Source organism: Schistocerca serialis, chromosome 5 (genome assembly GCF_023864345.2).
Source record: "Schistocerca serialis cubense isolate TAMUIC-IGC-003099 chromosome 5, iqSchSeri2.2, whole genome shotgun sequence".
In the NCBI taxonomy this organism is placed as follows: Eukaryota; Metazoa; Arthropoda; class Insecta; order Orthoptera; family Acrididae; genus Schistocerca; species Schistocerca serialis.
Genome location: NC_064642.1, coordinates 635,379,145 through 635,400,915, shown reverse-complemented (window position 1 = coordinate 635,400,915; position 21,771 = coordinate 635,379,145). Strand labels below are relative to the sequence as shown.

Here is a 21,771-nt window from a genome sequence, read left to right as displayed (position 1 = left end):
CTCCACTGTTTCTTTTGAAACGCTGTGGCATGCACCGTCAGAATGTTTCAGAACAGGTCCAGTTGTCAGAAACTTATGATAAAATTTCTTAATTGCTTTCACATCAGGTGAATTACATCCATACAACAGACAATAATTTCTTTCTTTCCTATATAATTTGTGATTTCGTTTCTACAAAACACAGTACTATTTGTATTCTTCATTGGAGCATTTCATTTTAATCAGTTTGATAAAAAGCAATTTTCCAGTTTTCTGTCGACACAGTACTTCATTCTCTCACATCTCCACTCTCTTTCTTCTTCTGAAATCACTCTTTCCATTGTCTGTTTGTTGATCATGGTTTGTAGTCTGCTGTGCTGCTCTTCAAATTTCTTGATTTTCTCTGTTTCATTTTGTAAATTTTCTATTGTGTTTATCTCAAATCTTCCTTAATTTCTGTAATCCATATAGTATTGCTCATACCGTACTGTCATTTCTGTTATATTTCCTTGATGATTCTGCTGCCTTGTGTCTTGATCAGATGTCCAAAAAATAATGTATGTTTATAGCTGATCATGCTCTTTTCAATTCCATTTCCTTGTAGACCTTCATAGAAGCTAGCTTCCATTGTTCGTTTTCTTGATATTTTGTGCTTACGCACATTCTGATCGTTCTGCTGTGTATAATATGAGGACCCCAGAGGTCAAGGGGTCTAAATGACAAAATCGTAGTTTCTAGAAAATGCAAGTCAAAGTTTAATGGTTTTCGTAGGAGGGGACATGAGATTTTCACCATTTTGAACGTTTCAGTTGAATACTCAGGTCCTTAGCCTTTTATTACCAGTGATAATAAATAGGTAGAACATCTGGTTTATAGTTGGACAGGTACAAAGAATGGGCAATACACACTTAGACCCCTTTACTTATCACTTACAATAGAATAAAATGATAATGCTCAGAGTACATACTCAACATAACAGACATTTATTTTTATAACAGGATACAGTATTGCATCAATAGTGTACTGATTATTTGTATTTTGTAAATCATTCGTATCACAATCACCATCTGTGTCATAGGTGTTGTTATCCAAGTCCGTAGCGACATCATCATCATCATCATCACCCACATTATTAATAGCTCCAAATGGTTCCCCAGTCTTTGTTTCATGGGATAAATGTTTATAAAATTGGTGGTGTATCGGTGGCACAAATTGCAGAAGTTCCATCAGGTCTTCATATTTTGTGTATTTTAGCTTTGGTTTCACAGCAGTGAACTGAAGACTGGGAAGTTGTTTAGGCATTTTTCCTGTTCATTGTTTTTTCATTGGCAGTTTCTGGTAAGGCAGAATACCTTCAACTGATGTTGTCTTATAAGAAATGGTACCCGGGTTTGCCTTTTCAAAATGAAGTACCTGCATTCCTCGTATCCCTGGCACAGTGTTCCTAAAGTACCGCTAGTGGTTGAAGATCAATGAAGTCTTCATCTGTCATTTTAGTAACAACAAATTTTTGACTCACTGTGGCAGCCAGATTCATCCAGTCACATTGGTTCCTCTCACTTTTAAGTTCAATGATCCTAAAGTCGTGATCACATCCATTGTATGAATGACTATAAATGAGGAAATAGTGATGAACAGTTTCAGTTTGGGTGTTCGTGACAATATAACACCAAAAGTTTACTATTAGATGCCTCTGGTTTTGGCCTCCATTGTTGTCACTGAAGGCTGAGATGTGCTTCACAGTGTGAGGAAGACTGGATATACTTCAGCAGGCAAGATGCTATCTCCTGGCAACCCCTACTTGCCTGTCCTTCATGCCACATAAACATATGGGCAGTACCACTGGTTAAGTTGTGAATATTGATGTTTTATGTCCACAACTGTCGCATATAGTAGGCTTTTGAGTTCGTCACATTTGGTGTCTGCAACATCTTTTGAAGATCAAAGCTTATTGCAACATGGTTGCCATCCTTTAATTCCTTGCATTTCCTTTTGGCTTATTTTCCTGCTTCTGCCTTCAAATTCTTTTTCAACTTCAGCTGCCTTTTTTTCATCTGGTGTACCATGTACAATTTTCATTTGCAACCTGTCACAAGTAACACAGGTATCAGTATGAGGCCTGTGAAAGCTTTTAGGTTTCACTTTTTTGTCTTCGCGGCAAAATGTTTCATACATTTTACTCATCATTGCCACACTTAAGTTTGAATGTAAGTATTTTCAGTTTGGAGCTTTTGCTCTACTGTAATGGCTTCTACATCTACATCTACATTTATACTCCGCAAGCCACCCAACGGTGTGTGGCGGAGGGCACTTTACGTGCCACTGTCATTACCTCCCTTTCCTGTTCCAGTCGCGTATGGTTCGGGGGAAGAACGACTGTCTGAAAGCCTCCGTGCGTGCTCTAATCTCTCTAATTTTACATTCGTGATCTCCTCGGGAGGTATAAGTAGGGGGAAGCAATATATTCGATACCTCATCCAGAAACGCACCCTCTCGAAACCTGGACAGCAAGCTACACCACGATGCAGAGCGCCTCTCTTGCAGAGTCTGCCACTTGAGTTTATTAAACATCTCTGTAACGCTATCACAGTTACCAAATAACCCTGTGACGAAACGCGCCGCTCTTCTTTGGATCTTCTCTATCTCCTCCGTCAGACCGATCTGGTACGGATCCCACACTGATGAGCAATACTCAAGTATAGGTCGAATGAGTGTTTTGTAAGCCACCTCCTTTGTTGATGGACTACATTTTCTAAGCACTCTCCCAATGAATCTCAACCTGGTACCCGCCTTACCAACAATTAATTTTATATGATCATTCCACTTCAGATCGTTCCGCACGCATACTCCCAGATATTTTACAGAAGTAACTGCTACCAGTGTTTGTTCCGCTATCATATAATCATACAATAAAGGATCCTTCTTTCTATGTATTCACAATACATTACATTTGTCTATGTTAAGGGTCAGTTGCCACTCCCTGCACCAAGTGCCTGTCCGCTGCAGATCTTCCTGCATTTCGCTACAATTTTCTAATGCTGCAACTTCTCTGTATACTACAGCATCATCCGCGAAAAGCCGCATGGAACTTCCAACACTATCTACTAGGTCATTTATATATATTGTGAAAAGCAATGGTCCCATAACACTCCCCTGTGGCACGCCAGAGGTTACTTTAACGTTTGTAGACGTCTCCCCATTGATAACAACATGCTGTGTTCTGTTTGCTAAAAACTCTTCAATCCAGCCACACAGCTGGTCTGATATTCCGTAGGCTCTTACTTTGTTTATCAGGCGACAGTGCGGAACTGTATCGAACGCCTTCCGGAAGTCAAGAAAAATAGCATCTACCTGGGAGACTGTATCTAATATTTTCTGGGTCTCATGAACAAATAAAGTGAGTTGGGTCTCACACGATCGCTGTTTCCGGAATCCATGTTGATTCCTACATAGTAGATTCTGGGTTTCCAAAAACGACATGATACTCGAGCAAAAAACATGTTCTAAAATTCTACAACAGATCGACGTCAGAGATATAGGTCTATAGTTTTGCGCATCTGCTCGACGACCCTTCTTGAAGACTGGGACTACCTGTGCTCTTTTCCAATCATTTGGAACCCTCCGTTCCTCTAGAGACTTGCGGTACACGGCTGTTAGAAGGGGGGCAAGTTCTTTCGCGTACTCTGTGTAGAATCGAATTGGTATCCCGTCAGGTCCAGTGGACTTTCCTCTATTGAGTGATTCCAGTTGCTTTTCTATTCCTTGGACACTTATTTCGATGTCAGCCATTTTTTCGTTTGTGCGAGGATTTAGAGAAGGAACTGCAGTGCGGTCTTCCTCTGTGAAACAGCTTTGGAAAAAGGTGTTTAGTATTTCAGCTTTACGCGTGTCATCCTCTGTTTCAATGCCATCATCATCCCGTAGTGTTTGGATATGCTGTTTCGAGCCACTTACTGATTTAACGTAAGACCAGAACTTCCTAGGATTTTCTGTCAAGTCGGTACATAGAATTTTACTTTCGCATTCACTGAACGCTTCACGCATAGCCCTCCTTATGCTAACTTTGACATCGTTTAGCTTCTGTTTGTCTGAGAGGTTTTGGCTGCGTTTAAGCTTGGAGTGGAGCTCTCTTTGCTTTCGCAGTAGTTTCCTAACTTTGTTGTTGTACCACGGTGGGTTTTTCCCGTCCCTCACAGTTTTACTCGGCACGTACCTGTCTAAAACGCATTTTACGATTGCCTTGAACTTTTTCCATAAACACTCAACATTGTCAGTGTCGGAACAGAAATTTTCGTTTTGATCTGTTAGGTAGTCTGAAATCTGCCTTCTATTACTCTTGCTAAACAGATAAACCTTCCTCCCTTTTTTTATATTCCTATTAACTTCCATATTCAGGGATGCTGCAATGGCCTTATGATCACTGATTCCCTGTTCTGTACATACAAAGTTGAAAAGTTCGGGTCTGTTTGTTATCAGTAGGTCCAAGATGTTATCTCCACGAGTCGGTTCTCTGTTTAATTGCTCGAGGTAATTTTCGGATAGTGCACTCAGTATAATGTCACTCGATGCTCTGTCCCTACCACCCGTCCTAAACATCTGAGTGTCCCAGTCTATATCTGGTAAACTGAAATCTCCACCTAAGACTATAACATGCTGAGAAAATTTATGTGAAATGTATTCCAAATTTTCTCTCAGTTGTTCTGCCACTAATGGTGCTGAGTCAGGAGGTCGGTAAAATGAGCCAATTATTAACCTAGTTCGGTTGTTGAGTGTAACCTCCACCCATAATAATTCACAGGAACTATCCACTTCTACTTCACTACAGGATAAACTACTACTAACAGCGACGAACACTCCATCACCGGTTGCATGCAATCTATCCTTTCTAAACACCGTCTGTACCTTTGTAAAAATTTCGGTAGAATTTATCTCTGGCTTAAGCCAGCTTTCTGTACCTATAACGATTTCAGCTTCGGTGCTTTCCATCAGCGCTTGAAGTTGTGGTACTTTACCAACGCAGCTTCAACAGTTGACAATTACAATACCGATTGCTGCTTGGTCCCCACATGTCCTGACTTTGCCCCGCACACGTTGAGGCTGTTGCCCTTTCTGTACTTGCCCAAGGCCATCTAACCTAAAAAACCGCCCAGTCCACGCCACACAACCCCTGCTACCCGTGTAGCCGCTTGATGCGTGTAGTGGACTCCTGACCTATCCAGCGGAACCCGAAACCCCACCACCCTATGGCGCAAGTCGAGGAATCTGCAGCCCACACGGTTGCAGAACCGTCTCAGCCTCTGATTCAGACCTTCCACTCGGCTCTGTACCAAAGGTCCGCAGTCAGTCCTGTCGACGATGCTGCAGATGGTGAGCTCTGCTTTCATCCCGCTAGCGAGACTGGCAGTCTTCACCAAATCAGATAGCCGCCGGAAGCCAGAGAGGATTTCCTCCGATCCATAGCGACACACATCATTGGTGCCGACATGAGCGACCACCTGCAGGTGGGTGCACCCTGTACCCTTCATGGCATCCGGAAGGACCCTTTCCACATCTGGAATGACTCCCCCCGGTATGCACACGGAGTGCACATTGGCTTTCTTCCCCTCTCTTGCTGCCATTTCCCTAAGGGGCCCCATTATGCTCCTGACGTTGGAGCTCCCAACTACCAGTAAGCCCACCCTCTGCGACTGCCCGGATCTTGCAGACTGAGGGGCAACCTCTGGAACAGGACAAGCAGCCATGTCAGGCCGAAGATCAGTATCAGCCTGAGACAGAGCCTGAAACCGGTTCGTCAGACAAACTGGAGAGGCTTTCCGTTCAGCCCTCCGGAATGTCTTTCGCCCCCTGCCACACCTTGAGACGACCTCCCACTCTACCACAGGTGAGGGATGAGCCTCAATGCGGGCAGTATCCCGGGCAACCACAGTCGTAGTCCGATCAGGGGATGCGTGGGACGAGCTGGCCGTCCCCGACAAACCCCCATCCAGACCCCCACAGTGATGCCCATTGGCAACAGCCTCAAGCTGTGAGACCGAAGCCAACACTGCCTGAAGCTGGGAGCGAAGGGATGCCAACTCAGCCTGCATCCGAACACAGCAGTTGCAGTCCCTATCCATGCTAAAAACTGTTTTGCAAAGAACGTCTGAACTAATCTACAGAGAGCGCAAACAAATCAACAAAATTTAAACGGTTATTAAAATACAAGATTGCCTAGTAAATGCAGTAATGCTGCTACTTGCGCACTGCTGACACTGCTCGGCGGCGGGAGGAGACTACGTGAATTTACACTATTCAGGTACTAAAACGCGATGCTACAACTCTCAAATACTATAATACGCCCGAAATTTATGAATTAAACAATTCAAGTACCAAAAACACGCAAAGAAATTAAGAATTAAACTATGTAACAAATGAGTGGGCTAGGAGTATACAACTTGCTGCTCAGCTGCTTATCCAACGGCGGCAGGGAGGCTTGTGTACATTGGGAATCTTCTTATATGCTCCTACATTATTGCAATTCTGTTTGCTGGAATTTTATTTGGGAACTCCTTCCTTTCCCATTTGTCACATGGCGAAATGCCTTATGTGTTAGATCTTTTGTTAATGACACCATTTCTTATCCTTTTGTTAGATATGTCAAGTGTTTTTACAAAAAGGAATTTCCACTCTCTAAAACCATCCAGTTTATAAATAGACGATACGTCTTTGTGCGTAACAGCTGTGGTTTTCTTCCTCAACACAGGCTGTAAGTCTATGGCACCATTCAAGAACGATGTCTAAAGTTCCCAGCTACCTGGTGTCCAATAATATCTAAATATTACTTCCCTCTGCTCATGGGGAATATTGTTATTACATAACTTTTTAGCCCCTTGTAGCGTCATATTGCGATCAAGACTGTCCTGTGTTCCTCAATGTCTTCCTCTTCTGAGATTTCAAAGTGTGCTTCCTTCTCACCCTTTTTTTCCCGGGCTGTGGTTCAAGGGGAATAGCATTGGCTAGCAAGTCCTCAATTTGACCAGGTCTTCATTCTGCTTCTTCTTCTGTGTCATCTAAAAATAATGTATATGAAATCAAGGTTTTTGTAGTGTCGGCTAACAATGTTGTGGTACCTTAAATTGTATTAAAATGTAAACACAAAAATAAACATGTTAGATACGTATCTGGCTTCAGACATATACAACTTAAAAATGTAATGTACCTGAAGAAGCCTCATTGGTTTCATCATCGTCATCACAAGGATTCCAATCACTGTCTTTATCAGAATCACGACCACCCCCAAACAGTGGTGCATCACTGCTACTACTAATATAACTGTCATTGTCATTATTGGTATCGCCAGACTGTTTCTATTATCAGCCTTGGCATAGGATCTGGAAGCAACTACTTTTTTAAAACAGATTCATACACAATGTCATTTTTTGTTGCTACACTGATGAGAGGCCTAAAGTTTCTGTACTTGTACTACTAAATAAATAAATAAATAAATAGTTACCCAGATAGAAATATGTAAGCAACTAGATAAAAATTGTATTGTAACAAAATGTACCAATCATTTGCAGCTTAGGATGTACCTTTCTCATTCCCATTCATTGTATACAAACGATGTATTTACAGTTACTTTGTATGAAATGCCCAAATGTGACTAAACACAGCACCAAATGGTCACGTGTCAGCTAATCTTGTGTGAAAGATAATGTGGTGACACACTTTATCACTAGCTCTGATGCCTGCTTCCATGAACAGAATCTATTGCACTGTTTGGTGGTAAGGGTGTCCTAGTGGTATTGAACCTCTAGTGCCCCACTGTTTGTTTAACTACAATACACCAAATAGTCAAGGGGTTTCATGATAGATGGCACGTACTGTCTATAAAATCACTGGGATCCCTTTACCACCGAACAGATTAGTATTATCAGTCTCATTCCTGTACTTAACCCATTTTTGTCAAAAATGTCACGTAGACCACTTGACTTCTGGGGTCGTCATATATGTTAGCTGTCTACTTATACAGTGTTGGTTGGTTTCACTGGCATTTGTTATTTCTGGTGGCAAAACCATTTGTAGTGTTTTCATTTGAAGCTGTGGAGTGGCTTGTTTTGTTGTATTTGTTCTGGGTGATGTGCAGCTTGCTTATTTTATTTACATCACTTAAATTTTTTGTTGAGGTTGAATGGCATGATTTCTCTTAAATGTTTAAGTAGCTTTATGATTTTGATTTCCTGTCCTTCTCATGACGTTTTGTTGATGATTGTTGGGTTAGTTAATGTAATTTATGTTTTTACAGAGCCTGTTGTAAGGACAATTTTCCTCACTGTTTTCTGTAGTGATTTAACTTATCAGGTTTCCTGAATGTTTTTGAAGCAAGGTCATCAGATAGTTTAAATTTATGTTATCTTTGAGTTTCCAATTTTGATGTTCTTCTGGTTAACCTTAAACAATTCTCTCACTGTACATTCAAAGACAGAAAATTTGCTTCTTGAGTGGACTTTAGATATTATGTTGGTTGTAGAGAGACCTATTAGTTTGAATAATTTTGCATTTTTTTAAAAATTTTCAATGTTTATGTCTGTAGACACTTTTTGTAATGGATGACACATTCTGGCATTATTTTCTCTCTTGTACCAACCTCTTCATCCCTTATTAATACTAACACACATTGTCCTCAATTATTTTTTGGAAATCTTCCAGTCTCTGTCTTCACCCGCGTTTTGTCCTCTTCAGTTCTCTCTAGTATAATGAGTCATTCTCTTATGTCCTATCATCATGTGCCTTCTTCTTCTCACATTTTTTAAAACATATTTCTTTCCTTCTTGATTCACTGGAAGACTTCCCCATTTCTTACCTTATCACTTCACTTAATTTTGCACATCCAGTTTATACATGTCTTAGATGCTTCAGTTCTCCTCTTTTCCACATTTCCCACAGTTTATCACTTATTTCCATACACAGTAGCTCAGATGTACATTCTCAGGCATAACTTTCTCAAATTTTGTCTGTGTGTGATACTAATAGATTTCTTTTGATCAAGAATACCTTTTTCATGTGTACCAGCTTGCATTTTGGATCTTCATTACTTTGTGTATCATATGTTATTTTGCTTCCAAAGTAGTAGTGTTATTTCCCTTCAGCAGCCTTGTGGCCCCCAGTTTTGATGTTAAGTTTCTCACCAAGTTCATTTCAGCCACATTTTTCATTAATATCCTTTCAGTATGGATTTTAATGCCACTCCTAGACCCCTCTGGAGCACTTCTTTCTTGGTCTCCCATTATTATTGATCCTTCTTGATTCTTACATATATTATATATTACCTTTCTTTCCACATAGGTTATACCAGTTCTTTTGGTTAATTTTACAATGTGAAACACTTTTCTTAGATCGACAAATAATATGAAATGGTTTTAAGTTTTCCTAAGTCTTACCTCTAATGTTAAACACAAAGTCAGAACTGCCTCTGGTGCCTTTGCCTTTTCTACAGCTGAACTGTTTGTTATCTAACAGATCATATGTCCTCTTAAAATCTACAAATGTTCGTGCTAGAGACACGTATTTCCTGCATTCTAGTATGAGTAATTTTAATGCGATGTTCTGCACAGCTACACCTGGTCTAAAACCACCTTGGTATTCATTTAATTCTTGCTCTTGTTGTCATGTAATCCTGCTATACAATATTGCAAAGAAAATCTTGTCTGTGAAGTCTAGCAGTGGTATGTCTCTCTTGGTAGTTATTTGTATTGCTCCAGTTTTATGGGTTGGATGATGTATTACTGTGATCTGATATTTGGGGAATTTTTCTGTTATCCAAATTTTTGATAAAGCCATATGTAGGGGTAAATGAACCTTGCTTCTGTTGGGTTGGTCTTGTGTGTCTTCATATAATAATCATATAAATCTTTGGGTTATGTTTTTTGTTACAGCTTGAAACCGAAAACATACAAAATTGAGAAACTGGGAAATGAACGATATTATTTCAGTAAAGACGAGAAAGAATATAAATCTATACCTCAACTTGTTGCTGCTTACCGATCAACTTCTGAGGGCTTATGTCTTCTGGAATGTATTCCTCCATCAGAATATGGTTAGTATTCTTGTCATATTGCAACATATTTTAAAATATGATGTACTTCTGTTGTCAGTTGTGGTTGTACAGACATAGTTGTAGACACTTGTTTAAAATTGTGATTTACATTTCTCTCATTACAGACAAGTCTCAGTTACTACTGTGCAAATTGGATTATATGACTGTGGAAGATTTATCTGGGGTAAACTTGGAAGAAGAACTGAAGTCAAGTCCACCACAGTGCATTGACGTGAAGACCCTTCAAGTTTACAAAAGTATGAAAAAACATGTTTTGTACATAAATTAATTATTTCTAATTTTCCTACATTTTTCAGATAACCAGTATCTTGCTTGTATTACACTGGTGAACACATGAATGATTAGCAAAAGTCAAGATAATGGATAATGGAGTCCACATGAGTATTTATATAGTAACTGTCTATTAAGCTGCATTTACACTGAGTTTAAAAACATGTTTCTAATTGCAACATTGTTCTACCAAGGTCAACAACAATGTTTGTTGTTCGTCTCTCTGTCTACAATAGCAACCAAAATTTCTTCGTACATATTCACATCACCTGCTATGCGGAACTGGTAGCAAACATATCACATTGAGTATTCCCATCAAGAGTGAAGAGAAAGAATCACTGATGTGTGGTGCTGCATTATTAATACTCAACAAAAGAAGCAGACGGAGAAAAAGATGTAATCATGTTGGTGAATGAGAGCATTAGAGACTTCCAACAAGTTTTACACATAATTTCAAACCTTTAAGAAAGTTTTGCTTGCTGACACCCCTCACAAAAGGATGAAAAGAAAAGTGCAGTAAAAGTTCGGCATCAGACATGATTTTTAATTTATTACTTCTTTACTATTGGCTCTACTCACAACACAGTGTGCAGACAGTATCCGCATGTTGTTGTTGTTGTTGTGGTCTTCAGTCCTGAGACTGGTTTGATGCAGCTCTCCATGCTACTCTATCCTGTGCAAGCTTTTTCATCTCCCGGTACCTACTGCAACCTACATCCTTCTGAATCTGCTTAGTGTATTCATCTCTTGGTCTCCCTCTACGATTTTTACCCTCCACGCTGCCCTCCAATACTAAATTGGTGATCCCTTGATGCCTCAGAACATGTCCTACCAACCGATCCCTTCTTCTGGTCAAGTTGTGCCACAAACTTCTCTTCTCCCCAATCCTATTCAATACTTCCTCATTAGTTATGTGATCTACCCATCTAATCTTCAGCATTCTTCTGTAGCACCACATTTCGAAAGCTTCTATTCTCTTCTTATCGAAACTATTTATCGTCCATGTTTCACTTCCATACATGGCTACACTCCATACGAATACTTTCAGAAATGACTTCCTGACACTTAAATCAATACTGGATGTTAACAAATTTCTCTTCTTCAGAAACGCTTTCCTTGCCATTGCCAGCCTTCATTTTATATCCTCTCTACTTCGACCATCATCAGTTATTTTGCTCCCCAAATAGCAAAACTCCTTTACTACTTTAAGTGCCTCATTTCCTAATCTAATTCCCTCAGCATCACCCGACTTAATTAGACTACATTCCATTATCCTTGTTTTGCTTTTGTTGATGTTCATCTTATATCCTCCTTTCAAGACACTGTCCATTCCATTCAACTGCCCTTCCAAGTCCTTTGCTGTCTCTGACAGAATTACAATGTCATCGGCGAACCTCAAAGTTTTTATTTCTTCTCCATGAATTTTAATACCTACTCCAAATTTTTCTTTTGTTTCCTTTACTGCTTGCTCAATATACAGATTGAACAACATCGGGGAGAGGCTACAACCCTGTCCTACTCCCTTCCCAACCACTGCTTCCCTTTCATGTCCCTCGACTCTTATAACTGCCATCTGGTTTCTGTACAAATTGTAAATAGCCTTTCGCTCCCTGTATTTTACCCCTGCCACCTTTAGAATTTGAAAGAGAGTATTCCAGTCAACATTGTCAAAAGCTTCCTCTAAGTCTACAAATGCTAGAAACGTAGGTTTGCCTTTCCTTAATCTTTCTTCTAAGATAAGTCGTAAGGTCAGTATTGCCTCATGTGTTCCAGTGTTTCTACGGAATCCAAACTGATCTTCCCCGAGGTCGGTTTCTACTAGTTTTTCCATTCGTCTGTAAACAATTCGTGTTAGTATTTTGCAGCTGTGACTTATTAAACTGATAGTTCGGTAATTTTCTCATCTGTCAACACCTGCTTTCTTTGGGATTGGAATTATTATATTCTTCTTGAAGTCTGAGGGTATTTCGCCTGTTTCATACATCTTGCTCACCAGATGGTAGAGTTTTGTCAGGACTGGCTCTCCCACGGCCGTCAGTAGTTCCAATGGAATATTGTCTACTCCGGGGGCCTTGTTTTGACTCAGGTCTTTCAGTGCTCTGTCAAACTCTTCACGCAGTATCATATCTCCCATTTCATCTTCATCTACATCCTCATCCATTTCCATAATATTGTGCTCAAGTACATCGCCCTTGTATAGACCCTCTATATACTCCTTCCACCTTTCTGCTTTCCCTTCTTTGCTTAGAACTGGGTTTCCATCTGAGCTCTTGATATTCATACAAGTCGTTCTCTTATCTCCAAAGGTCTCTTTAATTTTCCTGTAGCCGGTATCTATCTTACCCCTAGTGAGATAAACCTCTACATCCTTACATTTGTGCTCTAGCCATCCCTGCTTAGCCATTTTGCACTTCCTGTCGATCTCATTTTTGAGACGTTTGTATTCTTTTTTGCCTGCTTCACTTACTGCATTTTTATATTTTCTCCTTTCATCAATTAAATTCAATATTTCTTCTGTTACCCAAGGAATTCGACTAGCCCTCGTCCTTTTACCTACTTGATCCTCTGCTGCCTTCACTACTTCATCCCTCAAAGCTACCCATTCTTCTTCTACTGTATTTATTTCCCCCATTCCTGTCAATTGCTCCCTTATGCTCTCCCTGACACTCTGTACAACCTCTGGTTCTTTCAGTTTATCCAGGTCCCATCTCCTTAAATCCCCACCTTTTTGCAGTTTCTTCAGTTTTAATCTACAGGTCATAACCAATAGATTGTGGTCAGAGTCCACATCTGCCCCTGGAAATGTCTTACAATTTAAAACCTGGTTCCTAAATCTCTGTCTTACCATTATATAATCTATCTGATACCTTTTAGTATCTCCAGGGTTCTTCCATGTATACAACCTTCTTTCATGATTCTTAAACCAAGTGTTAGTTATGATTATGTTGTGTTCTGTGCAAAATTCTACCAGGCGGCTTCCTCTTTCATTTCTAAGCCCCAATCCATATTCACCTACTATGTTTCCTTCTCTCACTTTTCCTACACTTGAATTCCAGTCACCCATGACTATTAAATTTTTGTCTCCCTTCACAATCTGAATAATTTCTTTTATTTCATCATACATTTCTTCAATTTCTTCGTCATCTGCAGAGCTAGTTGGTATATAAACTTGTACTACTGTAGTAGGTGTGGGCTTCGTATCTATCTTGGCCACAATAATGCGTTCACTATGTTGTTTGTAGTAGCTTACCCGCATTCCTATTTTCCTATTCATTATTAAACCTACTCCTGCATTACCCCTATTTAATTTTGTGTTTATAACCCTGTAGTCACCTGACCAGAAGTCTTGTTCCTCCTGCCACCGAACTTCACTAATTCCCACTATATCTAACTTCAACCTATTATCACTGAAGAATGTAGTGGCATGTGGCAAGCCTGCATTTCATGGCTATTGTACGACGGCTTGTTTTTAATGTATGCAAGTGCTATTACGCAAAATTGAGAAAGTGTTCCTGCATGGTGGTAGTCTTCATTTTATTAGTAAAATACTGGTGAAGTGCAATCAGTCTACAAAGGAGACTGCTTACAAATCACTCTCGCGATCAGTTCTAGAATATTGCTCGAGTGTGTGGGACCCATACCAAATAGATTGACAGAGGATATTGAACATATGCAGAGAAGGGCTGCACAGATGGTCAGAGGTTTGTTTGATCTGGTGAATCGGACGTGAATGATGGCTCTGGGAATATAATACAACCTTCTATGTATCGCTCACATAGGAATCTTGAGAATAAGATTAGAATAATTACTGCATGCACAGACACATTCAGTCAATCATTCTTCTCTCACTCCATATGTTAATGGAATGGGGAGGAACCCAAATTACTGATACAATGGGATGTACTCTCTGCCATGCGCCTCACAGTGGTTTGCAGAGTATAGGTGTAGATGTAGGTTCCAAGACTAAGTGTGAAAGTGATCATATTGATTTAGATTATTTAAGTTTTTATATTTATTATATCTACTTCCACATACATACAGGCATGCATACTGTGAAAAACACTATGAAGTGACTGGCAGAAGGTACTTACTTTGCTGCCACTTGTTAGGGTTTCTTCCCATTCCATAAGCTGTGACGTGGTCGTGGGTGGAACAGTGATCCAAAAATGTAGAATGAATTTCTTTTATTTAATGTCTATGGTCACAAACATGTAGGTCCTCAGATTACGGGTTTCAGTCAACAGTGACCATCTTCAGATCCCCAGCAAAATATGGGAAAAAATACAACTAGCAGATTATCTACAGCTGAAAAAAATGAAATATACCACGATGAAAAGTATTACTGACATACATACGAAAATTATGCACTTTAAATACGACGAGGTATACCTGTTTTATAAAATCATGTCCTAATATACTGGAGCCTTAGTGGAATTGTCAAAAACTAAACACAAAATCAGTGCCAGTGTTGTCACACATATAAAAATAATAGTATATGCAAGAGTCATCTTGTCAACAGCAACACTGTTCAAAACAAGCCGTCGTACAATAGCCATGAAATGCAGGCTTGCCACATGCCACTACATTCTTCAGTGATAATAGGTTGAAGTTAGATATAGTGGGAATTAGTGAAGTTCGGTGGCAGGAGGAACAAGACTTCTGGTCAGGTGACTACAGGGTTATAAACACAAAATCAAATAGGGGTAATGCAGGAGTAGGTTTAATAATGAATAGGAAAATAGGAATGCGGGTAAGCTACTGCAAACAACATAGTGAACGCATTATTGTGGCCAAGATAGATACGAAGCCCACACCTACTACAGTAGTACAAGTTTATATGCCAACTAGCTCTGCAGATGATGAAGAAATTGAAGAAATGTATGATGAGATAAAAGAAATTATTCAGGTAGTGAAGGGAGACGAAAATTTAATAGTCATGGGTGACTGGAATTCGAGAGTAGGAAAAGGGAGAGAAGGAAACATAGTAGGTGAATATGGAATGGGGCTAAGAAATGAAAGAGGAAGCCGCCTGGTACAATTTTGCACAGAGCACAACATAATCGTAGCTAACACTTGGTTTAAGAATCATGAAAGAAGGTTGTATACATGGAAGAACCCTGGAGATACTAAAAGGTATCAGATAGATTATATAATGGTAAGACAGAGATTTAGGAACCAGGTTTTAAATTGTAAGACATTTCCCGGAGCAGATGTGGACTCTGACCACAATCTATTGGTTATGACCTGTAGATTAAAACTGAAGAAACTGCAAAAAGGTGGGAATTTAAGGAGATGGGACCTGGATAAACTGAAAGAACCACAGGTTGTACAGAGTGTCAGGGAGAGCATAAGGGAACACCTGACAGGAATGGGGGAAAGAAATACAGTAGAAGAAGAATGGGTAGCTTTGAGGGATGAAGTAGCGAAGGAAGCAGAGGATCAAGTAGGTAAAAAGACGAGGGCTAGTCGAAATCCTTGGGTAACAGAAGAAATATTGAATTTAATTGATGAAAGGAGAAAATATAAAAATGCAGTAAATGAAGCAGGCAAAAAGGAATACAAACGTCTCAAAAATGAGATCGACAGGAAGTGCAAAATGGCTAAGCAGGGATGGCTAGAGGACAAATGTAAGGATGTAGAGGCCTATCTCACTAGGGGTAAGATAGATACTGCCTACAGGAAAATTAGAGAGACCTTTGCAGATAAGAGAACGACTTGTATGAATATCAAGAGCTCAGATGGAAACCCAGTTCTAAGCAAAGAAGGGAAAGCGGAAAGGTGGAAGGAGTATATAGAGGGTCTATACAAGGGCGATGTACTTGAGGACAATATTGTGGAAATGGAAGAGGATGTAGATGAAGATGAAATGGGAAATATGTTACTGCGTGAAGAGTTTGACAGAGCACTGAAAGACCTGAGTCGAAACAAGGCCCCCGGAGTAGACAACATTCCACTGGAACTACTGACGGTCTTGGGAGAGCCAGTCCTGACAAAACTCTACCATCTGGTGAGCAAGATGTATGAAACAGGCGAAATACCCTCAGACTTCAAGAAGAATATAATAATTCCAATCCCAAAGAAAGCAGGTGTTGACAGATGTGAAAATTACCGAACTATCAGTCTAATAAGTCACAGCTGCAAAATACTAACACGAATTCTTTACAGACGAATGGAAAAACTAGTAGAAGCCGACCTCGGGGAAGATCAGTTTGGATTCCGTAGAAACACTGGAACACGTGAGGCAATACTGACCTTACGACTTATCTTAGAAGAAAGATTAAGGAAAGGCAAACCTACGTTTCTAGCATTTGTAGACTTAGAGGAAGCTTTTGACAATGTTGACTGGAATACTCTCTTTCAAATTCTAAAGGTGGCAGGGGTAAAATACAGGGAGCGAAAGGCTATTTACAATTTGTACAGAAACCAGATGGCAGTTATAAGAGTCGAGGGACATGAAAGGGAAGCAGTGGTTGGGAAGGAGTGAGACAGGGTTGTAGCCTCTTCCCGATGTTGTTCAATCTGTATATTGAGCAAGCAGTAAAGGAAACAAAAGAAAAATTTGGAGTAGGTATTAAAATTCATGGAGAAGAAATAAAAACTTTGAGGTTCGCCGATGACATTGTAATTCTGTCAGAGACAGCAAAGGACTTGGAAGGGCAGTTGAATGGAATGGACAGTGTCTTGAAAGGAGGATATAAGATGAACATCAACAAAAGCAAAACAAGGATAATGGAATGTAGTCTAATTAAGTCGGGTGATGCTGAGGGAATTAGATTAGGAAATGAGACACTTGAAGTAGTAAAGGAGTTTTGCTATTTGGGGAGCAAAATAACTGATGATGGTCGAAGTAGAGAGGATATAAAATGTAGACTGGCAGTGGCAAGGAAAGCGTTTCTGAAGAAGAGAAATTTGTTAACATCGAGTATAGATTTAAGTGTCAGGAAGTCATTTCTGAAAGTATTTGTATGGAGTGTAGCCATGTATGGAAGTGAAACATGGACAATAAATAGTTTGGACAAGAAGAGAATAGAAGCTTTCGAAATGTGGTGCTACAGAAGAATGCTGAAGATTAGATGGGTAGATCACATAACTAATGAGGAAGTATTGAATAGGATTGGGGAGAAGAGAAGTTTGTGGCACAACTTGACCAGAAGAAGGGATTGGTTGGTAGGACATGTTCTGAGGCATCAAGGGATCACCAATTTAGTATTGGAGGGCAGCGTGGAGGGTAAAAATCGTAGAGGGAGACCAAGAGATGAATACACTAAGCAGATTCAGAAGGATGTAGGTTGCAGTAGGTACTGGGAGATGAAAAAGCTTGCACAGGATAGAGTAGCATGGAGAGTTGCATCAAACCAGTCTCAGGACTGAAGACAACAACAACAACAACAATTGTACAATGTAAAATTAAAAGAGGGATACCATCAGTAAAGTCAATAGTGGGCTTATAAGTTATAAAAGTCATTGCTGTAATAAAGTTCAAGGAGTTCAAACATGACAAGAGTTAGATTGTTAAAAAGGAAAAAGTTAAGTGACAATAATTCAGATCAAGTGGCAATATTTTGGATAATGACATAAAAAATAAGCAACTTTCCAAGTACAAAGAATAATATAAGAATTACAAAACAAATAGCTAAAGAAGCCCAGTGAATGAAAATGAACTGCCACACATAATCAGCACCCTCTGTTGGCGATACCACCAAAATGCCGCAAAGGTGAGAGGTGGTTATAGGAATGCAACTGCCAGAGGGCCCCTCGTACCTTGTGGCACACCATTCCATAAAGAAAATGATAAAACACTGTACCAGTGCACGAGCAAGATTATCTAGTTAATGAGGTATATTGTATAAATAGAGAAGGTACAAGAACACGCTAGAGTTATATGCATAATGTAAGAAAATTTAGTAAATATGCAAAGCACTATATACTAGGTGAAGCCATAAGCAAGATATATAGAGATGCTGAGTTGCAGATAGGCACAACAAAAAGACTCAAAAAATAATCTCATGGCCAACAAGGCTTTTATCAAAAATAGACAACACACACACACACACACACACACACACACACACACACACACAAAGTGCAATTCACACCTACATGACCACAGTCTGTGGCAGCTGAAGCCACACTACGAGCAGCAGCAGCAGCAGGAGCAGCAGTGCATGAAGGGTGGGGTAGGGGTGGAGGCGGAAAAGGAGAGGTTTCGACTACTTCTCATCGTGTTCTGAAATGAGAAATGTCCTGCCCACTATCCTTCCCACTCCTCCCACAATGGTATTCTGCCATCCGTCGAACCTACAAAACTCCTACTCCCAACCCTGTACCTCGTAGCTCATATCCCTGTGATAGATTTATATGCAAGACCTGTCTAGTCACAAACATCACCTATCCCATCAAAAGGCAGGGCTACCTATCAAACCAGTCATGTGGTCTACAAGCTAAGCTGCAAACATTGTGCTGCATTCTATGTGGGAAAAGGAGAGAAGTCTGTCCGCATGGGTGGACACCGATAAACTGTGGCCAAGAAACAACAGGACCACCCTGTTGTTGAGCATGCCACTCAACACGCTATTCTTCATTTCAATGAATGCTTCATAGGCTGTGCCATATGGATCCTTCCCACGAACACAAGCTTTTCTGAATTGTGCAGGTTGAAACTCTCCTTGCAATATATCCTATGTTCCAGTAATCCGTCTGGCCTCAACTTTCATTAGTCATTTTCCTCACCCATCAACCCCTTCTGGTTCCCACTTCAGCACTACACAGCCCTCTATTCCACCAATGCACTTTTCACTTCTCTCCTTTTCCACTGCCCCCCCCCCCTTCCTCTCCCCCACTCTGCCTGACCTCCCGACTGCACATAGCTGCACTACCCTCTGCACATCCCTGCACGCTCCCCAGCAGCACTTCACCATCCCCCACTTTTACCCTGCTATCCCTCCCCCTTCCCACCCCAGCCTTCTCCTTACCCCCACCCAGTTGCTTTTCCTATCGTGCACTGCTGCTGCTTGTAGTGTGACTTCATCTGCCATAGACTGTGGTCATGTGTGTGCAAGCTGCACTTGCATGTGCGTGCCCCCCGTGTGTGTGTGTGTGTGTGTGTGTGTGTGTGTGTGTGTGTAGTCTATTGACAAAGACCTTGTTGGCCGAAAGCTTATTTCAACACAAAAGCCACCAAAATGGATGGTCAGCAAGGCTAACTGGATGCTGTTCAGACAGCTGGCTGTGTTTGAACATCATGGCATTGTCCAGGAATGGGTGGACCACCTCACACAAGCAAACGATCATGCTGCTGAATTATCCATTCCCAAGTCCTCATGTCATCTTAGGCGGTGACCTGTATCTTGGTGGACAGATGAGTGATACTCAGCAAATCCGAGACGATTTTTGGCTCTTCGACAATTTAAATGCTGCCCTATATCAGACACCCTATTAGCCTTCCAAGTCGGAAGAGCCAGGGCTTGACATGGAGTTTAGGAGAGCAAGAATAGGTCACAGCAAGTGCTCCTGGACTCTTATCAACCGTTCCACTTGTTCTACAAAAGTGTGGGAAGCCACCCATAGGAATTCCAATAAACACTGTTGTTTACCAATAGCAGCAGTGCTGAAAGAGTGGTGTCTCCAGACAACATCTGGCACTCAGGCACTGGCAGAGCACTTTGCAAAAATTGGTGCCAATGGAAGCCGGGATCTGGCATTTTGTCGCTACAGTCTGACTGTAGAGATTATCAACTTGACCTTCAAATCCAATTGTTCTGCGTCCTACAACTCTCTTTTCTCCAAATGGGAGCTATAATCAACACTGCCAGACTTGTGACACCTGGTCACAACCAAATCTGGTACTGCATGCTTTGACATTTGCCAGCGGCGTCAGAGGAAATATTCCACAAATGTTTTAATCTTATGTGGTAGACAGGTAACTTCCCCGCCTCATGGAGGGAGATAATTCTGACGCCTCTCCTCAAACCAGGAAAGGACTGCATATATCTCATTAGTTACAGGAGTATCGCCTTAACAAGCTGTGTAGGAAAGACCCTGGAGTGAATGATTAACCATCATCTGATCTTTTTGTTAGAGACCAAGCAACTCCTTAGGCCGCTCTCAGTTTCTGATCTAGAGATTTTGGTGCACTGTCTACAACTTGACTCCACTAGGAGCGGCTATTCTGCAGCCTTTCATACACAAACATCACTGTATTGGCGTCTTCTTTGATATCAATAAGGTGTATTACACTGCTTGGAGGCACAGTATCCCCCGCAACTGCATCAGTGGGGCTGTCGTGGCCACCTCCCCATCTTCTTATGGTCTTTCCTGTCTCAATGGTTTTTTAGGACTTGAGTTGGTGACCCACTGTCAGACCATTTTGAGCAGGAGAGTCGCATCCCTCAGGTTTTAAGTGTTACACTCTTTGCCATAGCCATCAACAGTATCTCTAGGGTAAGGAGTCCTGTGCAGTGCTCCTTATTTGTGGATGATTTTGCTGTTTTCTGTTCCTCTTCCAGTGTTTCAAAAGTGAGCTATCAGATGCAACATACATTGTGGAGGTTAGAGGAGTAGGCTGCAAAAACACCTCATATGAGGGACACCATCCTACATTTTAGAGTCTCAGTGATATTTCTGTGCCTCATTTTTGACTCCAAATTGTTGTAGTTGCCACACCTGAGAAACCTGAAAGCCAGATCTTTCAAGGCACTGAACGTCATAATGTGTCTTAGCCACAGGTCTTGGGGAGCAGACAGGGCGCATCTGCTCCACTTTTATAGGGCTTTTGTGCATTCATGGCTGGACTGTAGATGCATGGTGTATGGTTGGATGAGGCCTTCTTATTTGAAGATCATTGATGCTGTCCACCATCAGGGGTTTGGCTGGCCAGAGGTGCTTATAGGATTAGTCCCATACCCAGTCTCTGTGATGAGGCCAGTAAACCACCACCCACCATCTAGCGAGAGCTCCTCATGGTGCGTCAAGCATGTTAAGTTCCTCACGGCTCTGACTTCACTTGCGTACCATACTGTTGCTCATCTGCCTCTGATACTCCTTTTCTCCTACTGTTCAAGAACCACAAGGCTGTTTGGGGTCTGCATGCAGCATGTGGACCAAGTATGACCCCAAATCCAGGGTTTTAACAGTCTGTTGCCCTGGTTACTGTTGATGTGCAGAGTAATTTTATATATGCTGCAGTATAGGAGAGATTGCACTCCTGCTTCTGTTTTGCATATGATATTTTCTGACATTTTATCTGAGCACCACAAATATGTACCTGTCTTTACAGATAGGTCTAAACAGGGGCCTCAGTTTGTTGCTCTGTTGTTTTTCTAGATCGTGTCCTCAACATCCGATTGCCTCAAGACTTTGCTGTCTTCAAGGCAAAAATATATGCTATCCTTTGGGTACTGGAGCAGATGAGATGTTCTTCCAGTGCT

General features: G+C 40.9%; 1 protein-coding gene across 1 annotated transcript in view; it reads left to right on the top strand.

The window, feature by feature from the left end:
* Positions 1–21,771, top strand: part of LOC126482111 (tyrosine-protein kinase hopscotch) — a 190,481-nt gene that overhangs the window by 15,365 nt on the left and 153,345 nt on the right. The window contains exons 4-5 of the mRNA XM_050106087.1: positions 9,894–10,054; positions 10,180–10,311. Of these exons, the coding sequence (XP_049962044.1) occupies positions 9,894–10,054; positions 10,180–10,311 (293 nt within the window). The remainder of the gene's footprint in view (positions 1–9,893; positions 10,055–10,179; positions 10,312–21,771) is intronic.